At 43.6% G+C, this 19,974-nt stretch overlaps 1 protein-coding gene across 1 annotated transcript in view; it reads left to right on the top strand.

Moving 5' to 3' along the window:
• The first annotated feature begins 3,585 nt into the window (after nucleotides 1–3,585).
• PDE3B (phosphodiesterase 3B) overlaps nucleotides 3,586–19,974 on the top strand; it is a 51,593-nt gene continuing 35,204 nt past the window's right edge. Inside the window, exon 1 of the mRNA XM_039344581.1 lies at nucleotides 3,586–5,030. Coding sequence (XP_039200515.1) covers nucleotides 4,035–5,030 — 996 coding nt within the window. The 5' untranslated portion in view covers nucleotides 3,586–4,034. The remainder of the gene's footprint in view (nucleotides 5,031–19,974) is intronic.

Here is a 19,974-nt window from a genome sequence, read left to right on the forward strand (position 1 = left end):
GGACTGTTTTCAAGGCAAGATCCATTGTATATCCCTGAATGTGTTCCAACTTTTTCAGTAAAGGCAGTACATTAGAAGTTCTTTCATTGTTCAAGGCTTTGAGAAATCTGGAGAGGAAATATTTCTGAAAGGAAATCATAATAGGTCAGTAAAATGAGGATCCAAATTGTTGGGGGCAATATGCTGACTCTGTAAGCCGCTTAGAGAGGGCTCTAAAGCACTATGAAGTGGTATATAAGTCTAAGTGCTGTGGCTATAATGGGTCATTGGTTGTCTAGTGCAGTGGTTCTTAACCTGGGCGATATTGCCCCCCCAAGGGGTGATTTCATTTTTCAGGGGGGGCGATGGAACAAAAAGGGGCGGCGGGGCGAAGGAACGAAAAGGGGGCGATATGGGGCGATGGAGTGAGAAGTTTTGGGGACACTTGAGACTTTTTCATACAGTTAATCGCTGTATATCTGTATTACAAAAACATCAGATCGCTCACTATTAGTGGATTGAATTGTGTTTTCAAATGTTCCTCCAGCTAGCTTCAGTACAGAATGCCATATATATATGTGAAGACGCATCACTTATCTTCATGCGTGTTGTGCAGCAGCGTCTATCCATACAGTGGCACGCCATTGGCCAGAATATGGGAGATATGGGAAAAAGACTGGAAATAAATTATTTGCATCGATATGTCCTGATGACAATTTTAAAGAAAACAAAAAAAGGGTTTGCATAAATTGAAGAATTATTTCCTATGTTGTGATTGAGAGGTTATGTTGGGGGAGGGGGGGCGATGACAACTTCCTCATTGGCTCAAGGGGGCGATTCATTCAAAAAGGTTAAGAACCACTGGTCTAGTCTACTATTATAGCTGTCATGTCTGTAACTTTAACTGGACAAAATGATGCATCATAGAGCAAATCCTTTTCAACAAGGTACTTCAAATGGGCTAACTTACAGAATGTGTCCGAAATCCAGAGGCCATGACTCCCATGGAATTGAAATTAAGCAAACTTTAGAAAATATATTATAACGTAATACAAAATGTCATAAAATATGTCGTGTGGTCATATTTGACTGTACATACTGAACTGTACTGTACTGAATAGTTCAAAATGGATTATTTTTAAGGCAGATAACATCTATGAATATCTCCCTGAATTGTTAAGAACTTTAACCAGTGCATTAGAACAGGGCTTTTCAACCTGTGGTACACTGGCATCTGGCAGGTGGTACGCAATCCTGCCTAGCCTAGCGTAGCAGGGGGAGGGAACGAGTCAAAGCGTGCAGCGCAGGACTTGCCCTGAGAGAGTCCCCGGGAGCTGCAGGGCTACTGGGGCGAGACAAAGGCCCCAGGATTGGCACTTCCAGCACACCCAGAAGAGAAAGGAGGGAGGGGCGGAGACAGGAGAGGCTATAAAAGGAGGCAGCTTTGGCACGAGAGGGAGAGAGAAAAAAGATGCAGCCTTGGAAGGAGGACTTAGCTGGAGCTGCACCAAAGGGAAAAGGAGGAGGAGGTGGGAGGAGAGAAGAGGGGATCAAACAGGCTGGCCGGGAGTCGATCTACAATTTTATGGCAGCCATCCGTGCTGGGCACGCACACAGGTGGCAGCGAAAAACAGGCAAGAAACAGCTGGGGAGGCGTCACCCTCCATAAGGAATGAAGAAAGGCACCATTGGCTGGAGGCTTGGCATGAAGGGAGGGAGGAAGGAAGGAGATGGGAATGAGAAACAGGGAGGCAAGCAGGAAGGGACGGAGGGAGGAAGGAAGGAAGGAGGGAGATTAAAATGAGAGGGAGGGAGGGTCTGAGAGAAGCCCTGCCTTAGCACTTGGCCACTAGCAGCCCTGCTGCCCATCCCCTGCCCTCTCCTCCTGGCCTCTCCTGGTGGTCTCCCATCCTATTACTGAGGATGCTTTGGTTACAAAACTGGGTCTCCTCACAAGGAGAGGGAGTGGGCCTCCTTCTGACCCACACACTTTGCCCTCCTGTACCTACCATAAGCAACCTGGCCAAGGAGAATGAGCACAGCAGCAGCAGCAGCCTCGAGGCAAGTGGGGCTGGACTGGGTTGGGCTGTGCCCTGGGAGCTCGAGGGCCGGGCTGGAAACTTTGCCCTCCAATGCCCAGGACTCCAGGCACCCTGCCCCACCATCTGGGAATCCCCACATGGCCCAAGAGGGACGGCAAAGCTCCTTCAGTGGATCATGCCCTGGCGTCCACCCCAGTCCCACCGCCCTCCACTGGAGACCCCTGGATCCCTCCCACAGCCTGCTCCCCCACAGGTGTCCCCCCCGATCTGAGCGACATTGAGCTGGCCACCTCACCCACCCCCCGGCATTGACTTTGCTTGTCAAAAGGTTGCAAAAGGGGACACTGTGACCTTCATAAATATGAATCAGTTGCCAAGCATCTGAATGTAAATCACGTGACCCTGGGGATGCTGCAATGGTCATAAGTGTGAAAAATGGTCATAAGTCACTTTCTTCAGTGCTGTTGTAACTTCGAACAATCACTAAGCAAACTGTTGTAAGTCGAGGACTACCTGTACTTTATCACTGTTTTCCTCCCGCCCCTCCATTTTTTTTTTTGATCATCAACTTTTTGACATCTTGCTAGGTGGTACTTGAAGAGTGCCCTATCCTAAAAGTGGTACAATCAAAAAGATTGAAGCTCCTGCCATTGTTAAAAGCACAAGGAACTATCTCTGTAATAATGAGCCAAGGGGTTCACCGATTGTCTATTAATTTATTATATTTGTATGCTTCCCAGTTCTCAATGGGTGGCTCACAACAATCAAAGAAATTACAGTTAAATCAATAAATAATAAAGATAAAAAAAAATGGAAAGTGAAATAAAAACGAGGGATCTATCTCCTTTTCTCCTTTCCAAGAGGCTGGGTGAAAAGCCTTTCCAAACAACAGCAGAATGGATATGAGTGGCGGGACTTTATTCGAGAGGGCAGGGCCTGCCACAGAGAAGGCACACTTCCAGGGTCCCAATAGATGGCATTGTTTAATCGAAGAAATCCGGAGGATCGAAGCGGCCGGGCAAACGCTATGCCGTTTAACTCCATTTAGTACTACCGACCTCCGATCGTCGCGTTTGATCTGAAATTCAGTATCAAGGTACAGAGAGCCCTGGCGTTACGTAGCTCAAAGCGGGGAGAGAGAATTCGTGCAAATTCTCACGACTGAGCGGAAAGGGTGGGTATCGGTAGCGATAGGCAGAGCGGGTGTTTTTTTTTTTAACGGCAAGTTCCGCTTCGCCAGACCGTAGAAGGGCCAACCCGCGCCTTAAGGCTGCATTCCTGTCCTCACAAGAATTAAACTTCCGCAAACTCGTTTGAATTTGCACCACTGTATTTCTCACCAGTCACACGGATTCTTCTGCGAAGCCTTTCTCGCCTCCCCTTGGTTCTTTTATGCCTCGTGGACTTCAACTCCCAGAATTCCTGAGCCAGCATAGCTGGCTCAGGAATTCTGGGAATTGAAGTCCACGAGTCATAAAAGAGCCAAGGTTGCCTACCCCTGGCCTACCCTTTCTACTTTATGACGTCTGCCCTGCAGGGCGGTCGGCGAGGACAAAAAAAAAAAAAAAAAGCAGAAGCGAGCTCCTGCATTTGTGCCGTCAGCGGAGGGTGTGTCTTGAAAAGCGCGTGCAGACCTTGCTTGCCCTGGAACTCTGGGAGGCGGCAGCGTGTCCTCTCCGTGAGAGCGGGCGAGAGAGAGAGAGAGAGAGAGAGAAGGGGGAAAGGGGTACTTTTACCTCTCTTTCTTTCTCTCTATCTCGTTTTCCCTCCCTCCGTCTTTTACCCACCATGCTCCGAGTCTGCACTCGGCGATCCCGCCGCCGTTTGCGCTTCAGGAGCGAGGCTCGTCTTTGCTGGCTTTTACCGGCTCTCCCTCTCTCGGGAGGTAGGAAAAACTGACGGAGCCCAGCTTCTTCTTCTTCCTCCTCTTCTCTTCTTCTTCTTCTTCTCCTCCTCCTCCGCCGCCTCCCCCTCCCCTTCTCCTCCTTCTCCAGCCTTTCCCGCCCGATCAGCATGAAGGACGAGAAAGAAGCCGCTGCCTCCGCTTCTCTCCGCCGCGGGCTCAACAAACTTCTAAGCCAGCAGCCTCCGGCTCGCGGCTCTGCGGAGCCCGATCTGCGGAACGGCTACGCGAAGGGATGCGCGGCTCCTCTGGCCCCGAGCGGCCACCAGCCGAACCTTCGGGCGTCTCTCTCAGCCGCTCCTCGCCGGGCTCTGCTCTTGGGTCTGGGTGCGGCGGCGGCGGCTCCCTTGGCGCTCCTGCCGTGCGTCTTGCTGTGGGGAGAGCGCGAAAAGAAAGCGGGCGCAGCGGCCGGCAGCCCCGAAGCAAGCGGGCTGTTGGCGCCGCTGGGGCTGTGCCGGTGCCTGAGCCCCCTCTTCAGTCTCGCCTGTGCCTTCTTCTTCCTCACCTGCTACCTGGCCCGCGAGGAGCCCGGCGGCCCCTGGTGGCTTCTGGCGCTGCCGCTTTGCTGCTACGCGGGAGACTCGGTGGCGCTGCAGTGGCTCCCGCTGTCCCGCCAGGCCGAAGCGGAGGAAGGCGTCCCTCGCCCGCCACCGGCCGAATTGCAAATGCTGGCGGGACGGTTGTTGGCCACCCTGGGCGCCGTGGCCGGCCTGACCCTTTGGCAGCGCAGCCTCAAACTCCGCCGCAGCCTTCTGGTTCTGGTGTTCGCCAGCCTCGTGTGGCTGGTCTCGCTCACCAGCCTGGGGTCTCTGCCTCCGCCCCTTAGGCCGCTGCTCTCCTGCTTCGCCGGGACGGCGGGATGCTTGTGGGCGCTGCTGGGAGGAGAGCGCTGCCTTTTCTCTTCTCGCTCCTCTTCGGGTCGGGGATTACAGCACCACCTCCAGGCTTCGCATCCCAAGTCGCCCGGCAGCGCCGAGCACAGAGTTCCTGTGATCCGACCCAAGAGGAGATCCAGTTGCGTGTCCTTGGGGGAGACTTCTGCCGCTTATTATGGCAGCTGGAAAACGTCCAGGAGACCTTCGTTGCCTTCCATTTCCAAGGAACAGGTAAGCTTGACTTTGCCCCCCTCCCCCCCCAAATAAATGATTTTAAGGCACAGCCTGTGGGGATGCTTTCTGCTTGAGCATCCTGCAACTCTGTTGAAGAACTCTCTTTTTCTGTTAGGAGGTGTGGGGTTCATTTGCCAGCCTGTGCATGATGGAAATTGTACCTGTGTGATTTGGTCAAGACGATGCAATCTCCAAAACTGAATGTAAATGTAATTGACTCACTTAATTCAAAAGCTTCATCTCCCAGGAATAGCCACCTTAGCCTGTTGCAAAAGTGTAATCTGTGTACTGCACACACTGATATTGTTAGCCTACATGCAGAATTTACTTCATGCTATTTTATGTGACGTTACCTGAGTTGATAATTTGCAAAACAACTGCCTTCTCTAAGCCAAACTAAACTTTTAAAGGACTTTGTAACTGCACACTATCTGATAGCCTTTATTGCTCAGGGCCAACTTAGTATAAATTTTAAAATGAGGGCTACAGCTTCTCAACAAGAATACAAACCAGATTAACATTGAGCTGTTGAATGCTATGAAACTAACTCAATATTACTTTTATCATTCCAAAAATAGGCTGATAAAAGGAGGAGGAACAGTTGTGTGAAGTTTGTTCTGTAATATGTCTTTAGAGCTGTTCACAAGTACTCAGCATTGGGACAAACACAATAGATTTTGTTTTGACAAATAGGAGACAGATAAAGTTTTCATAATTATTGGAAATGGTAAGAAAGATAAAAGCCTAGGGAAAGAACACTGAGAAAGGTGTACCAACTGTGGAAAAACTAGAAAACATTTCTAAAGAAACCTCATCAGTAGTATTGCTTTCAAATAGATTTAATTGTACTCAGCCTATTTTGTTAGCAGTAATTGTATTTAAAAGAGATTATAACTGAGCACAAAATTTCTCATAATTGATTCATACATTACTCATTATAAGGCAGATATATTACCTTACACTGAAAATATTAAAATTATAGTATTACACGATAACCATCTGAAGTAAATGTTGTCAGTTGCTAGAAAAGCCTCATAGCTAATAGACTTGATTATGAAAGATTCCGTAATTTGAAAACTCACTATATGAAATAATTATCTATTAGTAAATAAAGGAAGCTTCTCTGCAATTTTGGATAATTTGAGTTTATCTTATGTACCATCATGGTTTTTTAATTAATTTGTTCAATAAGATTGCAATTCTGTGCATATCTACATACAGGATGTGTAAGTTCTAATGAATATTGAGTTCATTCGGTACATATGATTGGACTATATATTCTAAATATCTTCTTCCCTGAACTTTTAAATATGAAGTTGTATCTTACATAGTAGATTTTTGGTTAAATGAATTACAATTGAAAGAATTAACTTTGTATTTATATTAGATGGAAGGAAAATTCTTACAAGGTACAAAATACTGTTGCAACTATTCCTTCTAAGATACAATATGTTTTCTAGTTGCCATTTATAAAGTAGTTTACTATTAATTATTTAATCTTAAATACATACTTATAAATATGAAATGAGTGCAAACAATAGTTACCCTTGAGCTTAATTCCTTAAGACTAGAGAATTGAATTTTAATTAATATTATTTTTTAATATTTTGTTTTAAAATATTAGCATGAATTTTGGCAAATAAATCCATAACTGGTAAATGTATCAATTATCAATTTTTTAAAAAAAGATTATCCTTCTTTCCTTATATAGCAGCCACCATTACAGATTAATATTAATTTAGATTAATTTATTATTTAAGATTAATTAAATTTATCATGTAATGTTATAAATATTAATGTTAATATTTAATGTGGCAGTAACTTCTCCAAACATTTTGTTTCTTAAAACATTGGGTTTTTGATCCATACAATATAAGAAATGTATATTCTTAAAACAATTTGTATTTTATATGAAATATTTAAGTTATACTTTAGAAAAATATAAAACAATAGATATTCTTTAATTCAGGAAAGTTCTCAGGAAAGACGGGAAAAGTAGATTAGGTCATTATTTAGTACACCTTTAAACCCTGAGACTTTTTTTTCTGAAAATTAGACAATGATACATCATTAAAACACAGATCAAATAATCCAAACTGGAGAAAGGTGTTCTGTATACAGTCATGAGTGAAACAAATAGGACATCTTGTGTGCTCTAATAAAAATTGTTCTCAGTGAAAGTATTTGTTGTTTGCATGAGACTACATATATGAGGCAGTATATTAAGAATAGTTTTGGGTATACGGTACCCGTGATGCCTGAAAAAACAAAATAGTTCACTTCTTGTTTTTGGAATTGGTGGAAGTTTTAAAAAAATATGCATGGGAAGGATATGCATGTTTCTCCAGTACAAGTTTTTTTTTCTAACGTCACACCTGCCATAGCAAAACAGGAAGTACATCTCATTTGTGAATTATATTTCTATACTTCTACTTTTTCTATTGCAAACGTATAGTATACGAAGCTTGAATTGTGACTGAACATCACTTTTTATGCTTTGTATAATACTAATAAGCATGAGTTGTAGAAACAAGAATTTTGCTTATTAATATTTCATTAATTTAACTTTAAAAGAATTATCCATTCCAATAATAATCTGCATTATAGCTTTTCTAATCACATTATACCGTAGTCTGAAAAAGCCAGGAATCTTACAATCTTATTACAAATAGCATAAATCGTTTCAAATGGTTCAACAAAATATGGCAGTGAAATTTAGGTTCAAATAATGAGAAACTATTGATTATTCTGTAATACAGAATTTCTTTTAAATTAAAATATCAAGGGAAAGAAAATTCAGAATTTGCAAAAGTTCCTTCTTTCAAGGCATCACATATTTTAGAGTATAAGGTTTCTTTTTAGATTTTTAAAGTCATTTCAGTGGGTATAATATGGTGTGAAATAGGTATTTCCTAAGATGAATTTCCTAAAAATACTGTTCAAGTAAGAATGATAGAACTGAGATTTTATTAAAAACTTTATTCATTCATCTGGGCTCGGTAACATCTTCTTTGGAACAGACTAACATTCCATGTAAACATTCCAGGAAGATAATTGCTACAGAACTGTCAAGTGTAAGGAACCAAGAACAACACAATGAATTGCTCACAGTAGTCTCCTTGTTGCTTTTTGCCCATAGACAGGAATCTTGCCAGACTAAAGCACATCTGCATAATTATCAGATTTATCCTATGAAGGTTTAGGGAAGATCCCTCCTGGGCCTTTTTCCTGCATACTAAGGACTCAAAGCTGATTTGCTTCTTGCTCTTGGGGAAAGACAGCCTCCCACTTGCAACTCAGTGCTAGATTCCACCATAAAAACACATCTGTTAGAATCAGCTCCTTTCCTTAACTAATTATCCAGAAACTAAGGAATATATGCATGAATTTCAGGTTAGCTTTTTTTTATTTTACAGGGTGTGGGTGTTTTAAAAAGTAGACATTGTTATTACATACTTCATTTCAAAGACTGAGTTGTTGGACAGTATGGTTGAATACATTTTTTTTGACAACTTAGGGAATGAAGTTTGTGTAAATGTGTGAGCTTTAAAAATTGATATTGTTTCTGTCAGGGATCCCCAGCTCCCAAGCCATGGACTGGTATTGGGCAGTGGTGTGCCAGAAACCGGGCCACACAAACAAGCGAAGCCCCATTTGGGGGATGCAGACAGCAAGTGAAACCACACCCTCTCCAGGCCGTGGAAAAAAACCTCTCTCCTTAGAATGGGTCCCCAGTGCCCAAAAGGTTGTGGGCCACTGGTTTATGTGATTAACAATATCAATTTTTAAAGCTTGCACCTAAACAAACTTTTTGTGTAAATAATAATATTTTGCACAATAGTGTTTTTTTTTTTACAGAAAAATAATACTAGTATTCTGTATCAAAGAAAATGTATTGCAGCACTGTAGAAATGAACAGGTATATCATTTAGTCCAATGCTTCCCAAACCTGGGTAAATTACCCCAAATTGAATAAAAGTATTTTTTTTTCTTTTGGTAATGACAACAAGCCCTTTACTCAGTCAGAGTAGGGACATTTAAATCGACTTAAAAGTGTTTTACTACATTTTACCTACATTCTGATTAGCAGTTTTGGGTAATAAGGAAAATGTTTGGGAAGCACTGATTTAATCAGTTGAAGCCTTTAAGGGTGAGAACTCATGGATTTAATAAACCATTTTATATGCTGCATTACTTTGTTTTTTAAATGGCTACTATGTTGAATACGTTGTGTAACTTCGTATGTGCCGTTATATTACAACAGTTATTTCTTACTTTATTCCACATTATTTCAGGAAGCAAGTATGTTAAACCTGATTCCATGAACTTTGAATTGTGAATTTAATTGCTTTTTCTCCCTATATTACAACAAATTAATTTGTCAAAATAGAATGCATTGTAGCAAAGTTTCCACCAAGTTATTTTTCTTCTATGGACAGCAAAATGATAACAAAATGTCATTATGATATATCATTATAACAATTGTCTCATCCAGTGAACAAGGAATGCAGAGGTAGTTTTAAACAGCACTAGCTTAACAGTTTCAACAGTCAAAAATAAATTTTGTCAACGAAACATGCTGCTGCATTAATATATTCAATGATTGTAGCTATTCTATGCTGCCCTTGCCATGTTTTCTGTAGTTGACCTCCTTTGCAACATACTTTCCCCTCATAACTTCCTGCTGCTCTTATTCCCATTTAAGCGAATAATTTAAATAAATAAGGATCAAGAAGAAGCTTCCATCCTTATTTGGAGGGGAACTTTGGGCATTCCTGGCTATACAGCTGCTGCTTATTCAGGTTTTTGCACATAAAATGCAAAGGTTTGCAAGAGACTGGTAAGCATATTCAATAAGCATGCATAGAAGTCTTCCCATAAGTGGGAGCTTCTCATTCACCCCAATGCTGAGTTCAGAAGAAGTTTCTGTGATTAGTTGAACATGCGTAAACTTTAGAATATAATGTCCAAAGGGCTTTATTATTGTGGACTCCTCGTAATTTTTATTGAAAGAGAGAATTACATGTTCTTGCCCTTATCACAGTTTAACTCTCACAAAGATAATAAATTGATGCGTGCTAAGTAATTGGCATGTCAAGTAATGCTTTAGTTCCCTGGAGTGCTTTTACCTAGGATTGAGATACTTCAGAAGGTGCCCTGAAGAGGACCTGGAAGGACATGAATTGGGGTTGACAGTTTGGATAGTGTGATTACCATGGAGTCTTGTGGAAACAGATTCCAAAATGAAGCTGAGCACCATCCCACTCGCTCTAATCCCTTGGACTCAGGGTCAAGCACCCTGACTTTCTAGCCAGTTCCATCTGGTTTTCTTATAAAGAAGCGATGGGGAAGGGATCATAGGATAGATTAAAGAGCTGCTCACAAATTGTTGCTGTGGGGAAAATAGGAAGGTGTGTTGGATACGTTTGTGGCCTTGAGTTATTTGTAAAAATAATAAAGGCGGGACACAAATAATTTTTTTTTGAAGATAGATAGTATAAAATTGTTTGTCCATGCAGTTTTCTTGACAAGATTTTTTTTGGGGGGGGGGGAAGTGGTTTGCCATTGTCTTCTTCCTAAGGCTGAGAGAGAGCGACTGGCCCAAGGTCACCCAGCTGATTGTGTACCTTAAGGCTGGACTAGAACTCCCAATCTTCTGGTTTTTAGCATAATGCCTTAAAGCCTTTAACCAAACTGGCTTTCCTAAAGCAGTTCTTAATAATAATAATAATAAAAATAAAAAATCCAGGCTCATTTTTCTCAAAATGAGAAAAACAAAACAAAACAAAACAAGGGCCTCCCAGAATGACCATCTAGATCAGCGGTTCTCAACCTATGGGTCGCGACCCCATTTGGCTGTCCGCCATTTTTTCCCCTTTTCCGACGGGTGCTTTACCTCCCTTGGGCTGGGCCAGCTGGTGGCCCAGCCGGTGGTCGGTCTGCTCCATCTCTGCCACTTGCCAGCTACGCCTCAGCCGGCGTAGGGAGTGGCACCACGCATGCGCAGCACTCCCGGGCAGAGAAAGTCCTCGACGTACGACCGGTTGGGTAGTCCTCGACTTATGACCAGTTTAGTCCTCGACTTATGACCGGTTGGGGGTCGCGGCACTAAAAAGGTTGAGAACCACTAATCTAGATACTAAACAAATGCATTCATTAGGAACTGAAACATTTTTAATGCAACTAATTGCTGTGAACATTTGAAAGATATAGAGCATATGAGCTAGGTAGGAGAACAGTTGTTACCAGTTTTTAAATTGTATTGCTGTACAGCACCTCAGGCCCTCTATTTCTCTCTTTATTTTTTTTAGAGAGGGATCAGCTTTGAGTGACTTTTAATACAATTGGCAAGAAAAGAGCTTTTTTGTTTTGGGAGATAGATTGGCCCTTTTGCAACTCATTGGTGTTTATGCTATTTTGATGGCTATCACTGGGGAGCAGGACAAAGTTAAGTACAGGTATTCCTCCTTTCCCAGTGATTCTTATTAAACATGTTTTTTTCTGTGCATCTGTTAATTGCTGGAACACACACTGATGGATGCTAACAGCTGGCTGGCAGTGAAAAGGGAGGTAACCTGAGCTCAGAGAAAGATTTGGAGTCATGGGTTGCCTATATGAGCTATTGGACATAATGCTGTAGGTTTTCTATAAGTAGGCAAAAAACCCTGCAATTCACGGGTACTATATTTCAGAGAATCTGCTACTGTTTATAAAGGCAATTCCAAAAATAGGTAGGGTATAGTGTAGTTTGGCCTCTTAGGGTTTATGCTCTGGGATCTAATAGAGTTACATTGTCTTTTGCATGCTTTCTAAGCTTCTACTTGGCTCAATAAATCCAACTGAAATATACTGTAAAATGCTATCAGTTTTTATACTGATTTTTTTTTTACTGGTATTGGGGAAGACATGGGAACTGCTAAATAGGTTTATGTGAAACTTTGGATGTAACTTTGAGTAAAGGCTGACATAAGAGTTTTTTCAAGTCTACTCTGGTACCTTTCTCAATTAGAGAAGTTGAGATGGGGCACCTCAGTTGTTTTTAGCTAAAGCACTCATAGTGTTTTATCATTCCTGGATTCATGTCAATGTTTTAAACCACCAGTCACTGTTTTTAAAGTCACTAATTTATACATTACGTTTTTTCTATAAAACTGGCTGTAATATTGTAATATTACAACAATATTATTAATTTGTAGTAATTCTGAGAGACAGCCGAGTAAATTATTTCTTTTTCATATTTTCTGCATTAAGATTTTTCCAAATACATGTTTAGATGGGTTTAGGATGTCTTTTCAAATATATACACCTGTTGTTTTTAATATTTAATAATCACATTAATGAAATATAGAAATCAAAATATTGGTATTAACTATTAAGGATGCTTAAGGATGCAAAGGTCGGTTAAGGGTTAAATGTTGCAGCTTCTATACTTCTGTATCTTTTAAGAGAAACAGGATGTAGTGACTGCACTGTCAGGCTCCTGGTCTGAGAGCAAACAGATGAGGAAGTACAGGGCAGGCACTCCAGTTCTTGTTGTCGTGGAAACTTTTTGCGTCATTCTACCCAGCAATTACCTTATAGTGTCTTTATTTTTGATAGTGGAATCAGTTGAACTTGACTGTAATGAAGGAAAGTTGGATTTCAGATGTCGTTATTACAATCTCATTTTGAAGACATGGCTTTATTGGAACTGTTTAGAAAATAAATACCGTAGTTAGGAACATATTGCAATTTAAACCGCATCTGTAGCAGGGTGGATTTGATTTAAATCAAGTGGATTTAAATCATGATTTCAATCATGATTTAAATCACTAATAAAAAGGCTTGATTTAAATCAACTCGATTTAAATCATAATTTTTAAAGAGCAACTGTCATCTCTGTCTCGCAGCGATTCCTCCTCTGACCTGCTGTTGACTCACCGACAGTCCCATTCACTTTAATGGAAGGGCTGGTGATGCGGCAGTGACACAACAAGGTGAGGGACATGGCAGGCATCAGGTGAGTGGATGCCCGCTAACAGGTGCTGCCATGATGGATCCAAAATGACAGGTGCTCTTTAAATGTAAGGACTTATTCTTGCTCATAATTAGAATCTTTAATATTATTATTTGCAAACAAAAGGAAGATTTTCTATTTAGAATAATAAGCTCAGATTAGTAAAACAGTGATATCAGAACCAATTTTAGGTTAATAGGTTAATCACACATAGTTGGAGAACTACTCAAATTCTTTTATTTAATTAAACCACTTAGAGCCTGGTACAGATGCAGTTCTCTTCAAAAAATCATACAGTTTATAGTGTACATAGATTTGCAAAACAATGGGATAAAGGAATATTCCTGAACTTTGTTTTATGATTTATCTCATGGTTACTGTGAAATTGTGTGAAGGCATCAATGCAATGCATGTTATCTCAGCTTGCAGAGCTTGGATTTATTTAATGAGTTTACAAAAAATGTAAATATTGCAGAATATACAGCCTCATGCTACATAACTAAGCTCCATTTCATGCTGAATAAACTAAATTATTAATGTATCTTAAATAGAAAACTATATTTAGTTAAATTTTTACTCCAAAAGCATTTTATTAAAATAAATTTGTTAAAAATAAAAAATCCAATTTAAATTAAAAAAATCCGATTTAAATTTAAAAACTTTTTTTATTATTTTTTAAAAATCATTGATTATTATCCACCCTGATCTGTAGTGAAAAACATCTGATTTTGAATGGATACCAGTTTGTCCTTTTTATTGATAGTGACAAAGATGATTAGTGGACTGGAGACTAAAACATACAAAGAATAGTTGCGGGCATTGGGTAGGTCTAGTTTAATGAAGAGAAGGGTGAGGGGTGACATGATAGCAGTGTTCCAACATATCAGAGGTTGCAACAAAGAAGAGGGAGTCAAACTATTCTCCAAAGCACCTGATGGCAGGACAAGAAGCAACAGATGGAAACTAACCAAAGAGAGAAGCAACCTAGAACTAAGGAGGAATTTCTTGACAGTTAGAACAATTAATCAGTGGAACAACTTGCCTCCAGAAGCTGTGAATGCTCCAACATTGGAAGTTTTTAAAAAGAGACTGGACAGCCATTTGTCTGAAATGGTATAGGGCAGGGCTTTTCAACCTTTTCACCAATTGTACCACTTTTAGGATATGGCAATATTCGAGTACCACCTAGCAAGGTGTTAAAAACTTGATGACCCAAAAAAAAAAAAACCCCAAACCCTGTTCAAAGTTGCAATTGCACTGAAATGACTTATGACCATTTTTCATACTTATGACCATTGAAGCATGCCCAGGGTCATGTGATTTATATTTGGATGCTTGGCAACCGATTCATATTTATGATGGTCACAGTGTCCCAGGGTCATGTGATCCCCTTTTGCAACCTTTTGACAAGCAAAGTCAATGGCAGAGCTGCTGGTGGCCTAGGGCTAAGGCGGGTCTTCCCTCCCTCCCTCCCTCCCTCCCTCCCTCCCTCCCTCTCTCTTTCTCATGAACACCTCCTTCCGAAGGAAGAATTTGAACCCCCCCCATATTTTCTCTCTTCCATATATTCATCAAAGAAGGAAAAGCCTCCAGAGACAGAAAAGACAAACTGCTGAGTGAACTAGCTTAAAAAGGCACATTCCCCTTTAAGAATTAGCTGCTGGCTAGAAAGGAAACTTAAGGAGTGTAGCCAGCACTTAAGGAAGAAAAAAAAATGTAGTAAGTATTGGCTAAGGCAGCCTCCCCAAATGGCTCCATTCATAAGCAAAGGAATACTACAGGCAAAATCATTCAGGAGAAAAATACTTCAAAATCCCTTGCAACAAAACTTACAGCTAACAATAGCAGAGCAAAAAAGCTAACAGGAGACATCAGCCATCAGCCAAATAGAAATTGCCAAACATTCCTTAAGAACGCAAAGCCCACATTGCACAAATCCCAGAACTTCAAAGTCACAAAAGCACATAAGAATCCTTTCACGCTCCATCTCCCTCCTTCGTGCCTCACCTCCAGCCATTGCTACCTTTTTCATTCCTCTTGGAGGGTGACCCCTCCCCCACTGCATTTCTTGCCTGTTTGCTGCTGCCAGCACAGGTGGCTGCCATAGCGATTGTAGATCAGCTCATGGCCGGCCTGCTTAATCTCCTCTCTCCCACCCTCCTCCTCTTCCTTCTTTCCCTTTGGTGCAGCTAGAGCTGACTCTGCCTCCTCCCAAGGCTGCTGCTTTTTTTCTCTCTCTCCCTCTCCCACCCAAATTGCCTCTTTTTATAGCCTCTCCTGTCTCTTCCCCCCTCCTCCTCCTCTCTCATGGGGGAGGGTGAGCCAGAAGTGAGCCTGGGGCCTTTGCCTCACCCCAGCCACTCTGCAACTCCAGAGGACACTCTCACGATAAGTCTTTGCCTGTGCTGACTCTTTCTCTCCCCCACTACACTTGGCTAGGCAGGGCTGTGTACCACCTGCCACTCAATGTACCACAAGTGGTACACGTACCGCCAGTTGAAAAGCCCTGGTATAGGGTTTCCTGCCTGAGCAGGGGGTTGGACTAGAAGACCTCCAAAGTCCCTTCCAACTCTGCTGTTCTGTTCTGTTCTGTACTACTATTTCAAACAGCTGCCAAAAGTAACTTTGCCACCAAAGACCAATCCTCACATTTACAACCTTCACAGGCCTGATCCTAAGTGCAGTCACAGTTTTATTTTATGATTCCTTTGCTTAACAACTGAGTTGCCTCTCCCAATTGTGGTTGCTGAACAAGGACTACCTGTAAAAGCAAACTGAGTCAAATCTGTTAATTTTGCTCACTTTACATTGAATTGTAGGGGAAATATTAGGCATTAACTTCTGCTGCAAACCAAATAGTCTATGCCCATTCATGATTGTTTTGAATGGATTGTGAGTTCTGTGAATACTTTTGTTTATATTGCTGTTTTGCTTTATTTATGCCTATCATTTCACATAGTCTTTGTTCTTTCTTCAGTCATCCCTATAATTTCCTATTAACTGTTCCTCATTATTTCTTATTGCTACTCTCATATTTCTTTTAAATTCCCACCCCCCCCAAATTACGTTTTATTAGAATTTGTAGAAAGTTTGCTTGAAATTGAATCTCTTTCCTCCCAGACAAATGTAAAAGACAGGTTTTGACATTGCAGAAGGCAGTTTTAGATATAGATAGGAAAGTATTCTGTATTGCCAAAAAAAGTATGAAGGACTCTCTAAGGGTTACATTTTTCTGTGTGGACCTAACACATTACATGTGTTAATTAAGGCAGGGTATGTTTCTATTTTAATGTAATTATTTATATCCCAGTTTTCAGGATAATAGTTCTTTCAAAATGGCTTATAGACAGCAGAAACAATTGTTTAAAGAATGCAATAAATATTCTTTAAAATAGGGCTTGTCAACCGGTACTACGCATACCACTTGTGGTACGCAACCATCTGGTTGGTGGTACGCGGCATCGCCTTCCTTCCCCCCGCTCCTTCCCACCTCACTTGTTTGTGGAAAATATGCTGCTTGGCGGCAGCCTGCACGAACTTTACCAAATGTGCCCTGCAGGAGGCATGTGACGAGCTCAGGCACAGAGCAAGGCCCCGTCCTCCCCAAGGACTCATTGTGCAGCAACTGGTTTGACTTCTTGTGCACTCAGATCAGCAAAGGGGAGGCCGCCACAGTGCTGAACTCCTATGCCCGTCAGCTGGTGACCCCCCGAACTTGCGCTTGTCAGTTGGGAGGTCTGGCGCCGACCGCCGGTCTCCTTTGCCACCCCGCACGTTGTCCTCGACCACTCCCCCAGCCCGTTCATGTCGAGCCCGCTGGGGCTTGACAGGAAGAGAGGGAGGGAAGGAGGAAGGGACTCCTCCTCTCCTAAGGTTCAAAGCATGATCAACTTCCCTAGGGCGCTACAATCCCAATTCATGTGTTTCTGCTGTACCTCCTCGGCGCTCCTTGGAATGGGGCGGGCGGAAGAAAGCTTGGCTAGGCTGGGCAAAGAAAAGCTACGGAGCTGCGAGCTCAGATCGCAGGCAGGCCAAGGAAGAGGGTGAAGAAGAGGAAGGGGATTGGGAGAGAGGAAACGCCAAGCTTGTCCTTGCCTTTCTCAAGAACCTCCTGTGCCACCTCACAGGAACACCTGGTTTCAGATTTATGCTGCAAAAGTTTTTCTTGCGCAGAGGGGAGAGGAAAAACAATTGCAGAAAAAACAATTGCAAGTATAAGAACACTTGTACTTGCAAGGCACCATGTACCTTGGTGCTTATTTCCTAATGCCTTCCCCCCGTGTGCTTGCTCCACCCCAAATTCGCTTACCTTCCACTTTCCTTACACAGCCATTTATGGTCTTAATACAGCCCTAAGTCTGTCTTGCTTTCAACACCCCCTAAAATTCTTCATTCAGGCAGGCTTCCAGAATACGGCTGGAAGGATGCAGGTAACCCCTCCCCCCTGTCCTGCCGCCTCCCACGGCACCACGCCACTCTGTGTCCCACGCCTCTGTGTCTCTAGCCTCCGTAGCACAGAACTGCTGGTGTTATGCTTGGGTGGAAGACTTTTTCTTTTACAGATGGGGCGGATGGGCCCGACATTCATGGGCAGGCAGGACCCCACCCACCGAGCCACTGCCTCCCCATCGCCCTCCACATCAGCTGGCTCCGTCACCAGACCTCCCAGCTGACAAGCGCAGGAGTTCAGCGCTGTGACGGCCTCCCCTTCGCCTTCTGCACTGGCCAAAGTGTTGCCTGATGTTCCAGCTGACGGGCGCAGGTCCAGGGGTCTCCAGCTGACAGGCGCAGGAGGTAGGCACCGCGGTGGCCTCCCAGCTGCCTGCTTCTTTGGCTGGAGCAGTTGCCAGGACTTGCATGGTCGCCGGCAGCGGGGAGCGCATCAGTGGCCCTTAGGGACCATGCAAGCCCTGGCAAGTGCTCCAGCCGAAGAAGCAGGTGGCTGGGAGGCCACCGTGGCACCTATCTCCTGCGCCCGTCAGCTGGCGACCCCCGGACCTGCGCCCATCAGCTGGAATGTCAGGCAACACTTTGGCCGGTGTGGAGGGCGAAGGGGAGGCTGATGCAGCACCGAACTCCTGCGCCCATCAGCTGGCGACCCTCCGAACTTGCGCTTATCCAAGCAGAACTTTTAAAGATTTTAAGGATCTTTGAGAGGGAGAGAGAAATAGAGAGATGGAGAGAAAGAGGGAAAGAGAACTAGAGAGAGGGAGAAAGAGAAAGAGGAGAGGGAGAAAGAGGGAGAGAGAAAGAGGGAGACAGGGAGAAGTCCAGCTGAACTTCGTTGGGGGCGCCAATTTACTACTAGACTTGACCGGTTGCATCCGGACAGACTGCCTTCATCTACCTCACATCCTAGGGCACCTAGACAACTACTTGTGGGTGCCCCGGTTTGGGCTCGCAATTACGGGCCTGGTCATACATGGGTCCCCGCTTCTGTGTCCAGGATCACAGGTCCTCTCTCCTACGAGGTTGCCCTGGACAACGGTCGTGTCCTGCGTCGGCACATCGACCAACTTCGCTCTAGGCGAGACTTTTCTGCTGAGACTCCTGGGTCTTTTCCAGGGGGGGAGGGGGACCCTTTGGAGCAAAGGGAAGGGCAAGAGCTACTGCCCATCTCCACTGAGGGAGCCACAAACGGCCCGTCCCAAGATTCCGCAATTGCTCCGAAAAGGAAGTCATGGAGCTTACCCACACAACAGGCACTCACGCCTACTCCAGCCAGGGAGTCACCCCGGGGGCATACTCACTTTCCACACACATCACACAGCACTCCAGCAATGGAGGATACCCGGGGGCATCCCAACAAATCATTCCCCGCAAGAGAGCTGGCACACAATTCCCAAGGTTGGCCTGACCTTACCCCAAATCCTACAGGGGGTCAAACATACACAGAGCTAGTCGAGGAACCAAGTCCCGACTACAACAACCCTAGCACAAATCAGGGAACACCTGAGTTTTGGGAAAGTACAGAAACCCACACGAGCCCGAACACAGAATGGGGTTCAGGGAATGGACAGCCTCCTGACAGGTCTTGGACTGACCTAGGAGGTTCTACAGAGACGCCCAGCAGCGGCTATCACTTCAAGGGGCCTGAGGGTCTACAGCTAGGTAGGTCAACCAGGTCACAAAGTAACAGAAGCCCTGGCCTGACGAGCCCGGTGGGCAAGCAAGCAGGCCAGGCATCGGGGCACAGTCCTTGGAAGACACCAGGGCACAATAGAGAGAACAGGCTCACGCCTCCCTCCAGTCAGGGGACTTTTGCCAGTAATCCAGAGCTAAGAAGGTCACAGAGAGCAAAGAAATCTCCTAAGTATCTAGAAGATTACATAACATTGCTGGCAAGGCAAAAGCCAGTAAACAGTGGGAACACTGGGGAGCAAAATGTCGTATAAAATAAATGTTGTATGTTGGTAGTAGTTTTAGCCCGGGGGAAAGGGGTGTTATGTCCCGAGCCTTTGCAAACGGCTCGGGCGTTTGCAGGCAGTCCCGGGCAGGTGCAAAGCTGCCCGGGACCAGACAGGCTGTCGCCAGCGCCGTGCGCATGCGCGGGTGCTGGCGCGGGAAAAGTAACCCATTTACCCGGGAGTTGCCTATATAAGAGGCTGCGAGGCGTTTGGTCGAGGCTGAAGCCATCTTCCTGTAAGCTGAACGCTGAATAAATGAAACTGAGAACTCCAGCTGCTTCTCGTGTCTGTTTTCCCGCCACGGACTCAACAGTTGCTATGGTGTTATTGTCTTTGTTTGGTTAATGCTGTGCTTAGTTTCCATGGAAATATTTATTTACCGAGCTAGATCTGATGAGATGCTGTTAGCAGATCTGAACTATTTTTAATCAATAAAAATGTTGAATAAGATAGATGCCAAAACAACATTAAATGAATTTTGTCTACCACATACTTTTTACATTTAAAATATTAGGTCATTAGATCTTCTTACGATAAT

This window comes from Crotalus tigris, unplaced genomic scaffold, assembly GCF_016545835.1.
Source record: "Crotalus tigris isolate CLP2741 ecotype Arizona unplaced genomic scaffold, ASM1654583v1 scf7180000017933.3771270, whole genome shotgun sequence".
NCBI lineage: Eukaryota > Metazoa > Chordata > Lepidosauria > Squamata > Viperidae > Crotalus > Crotalus tigris.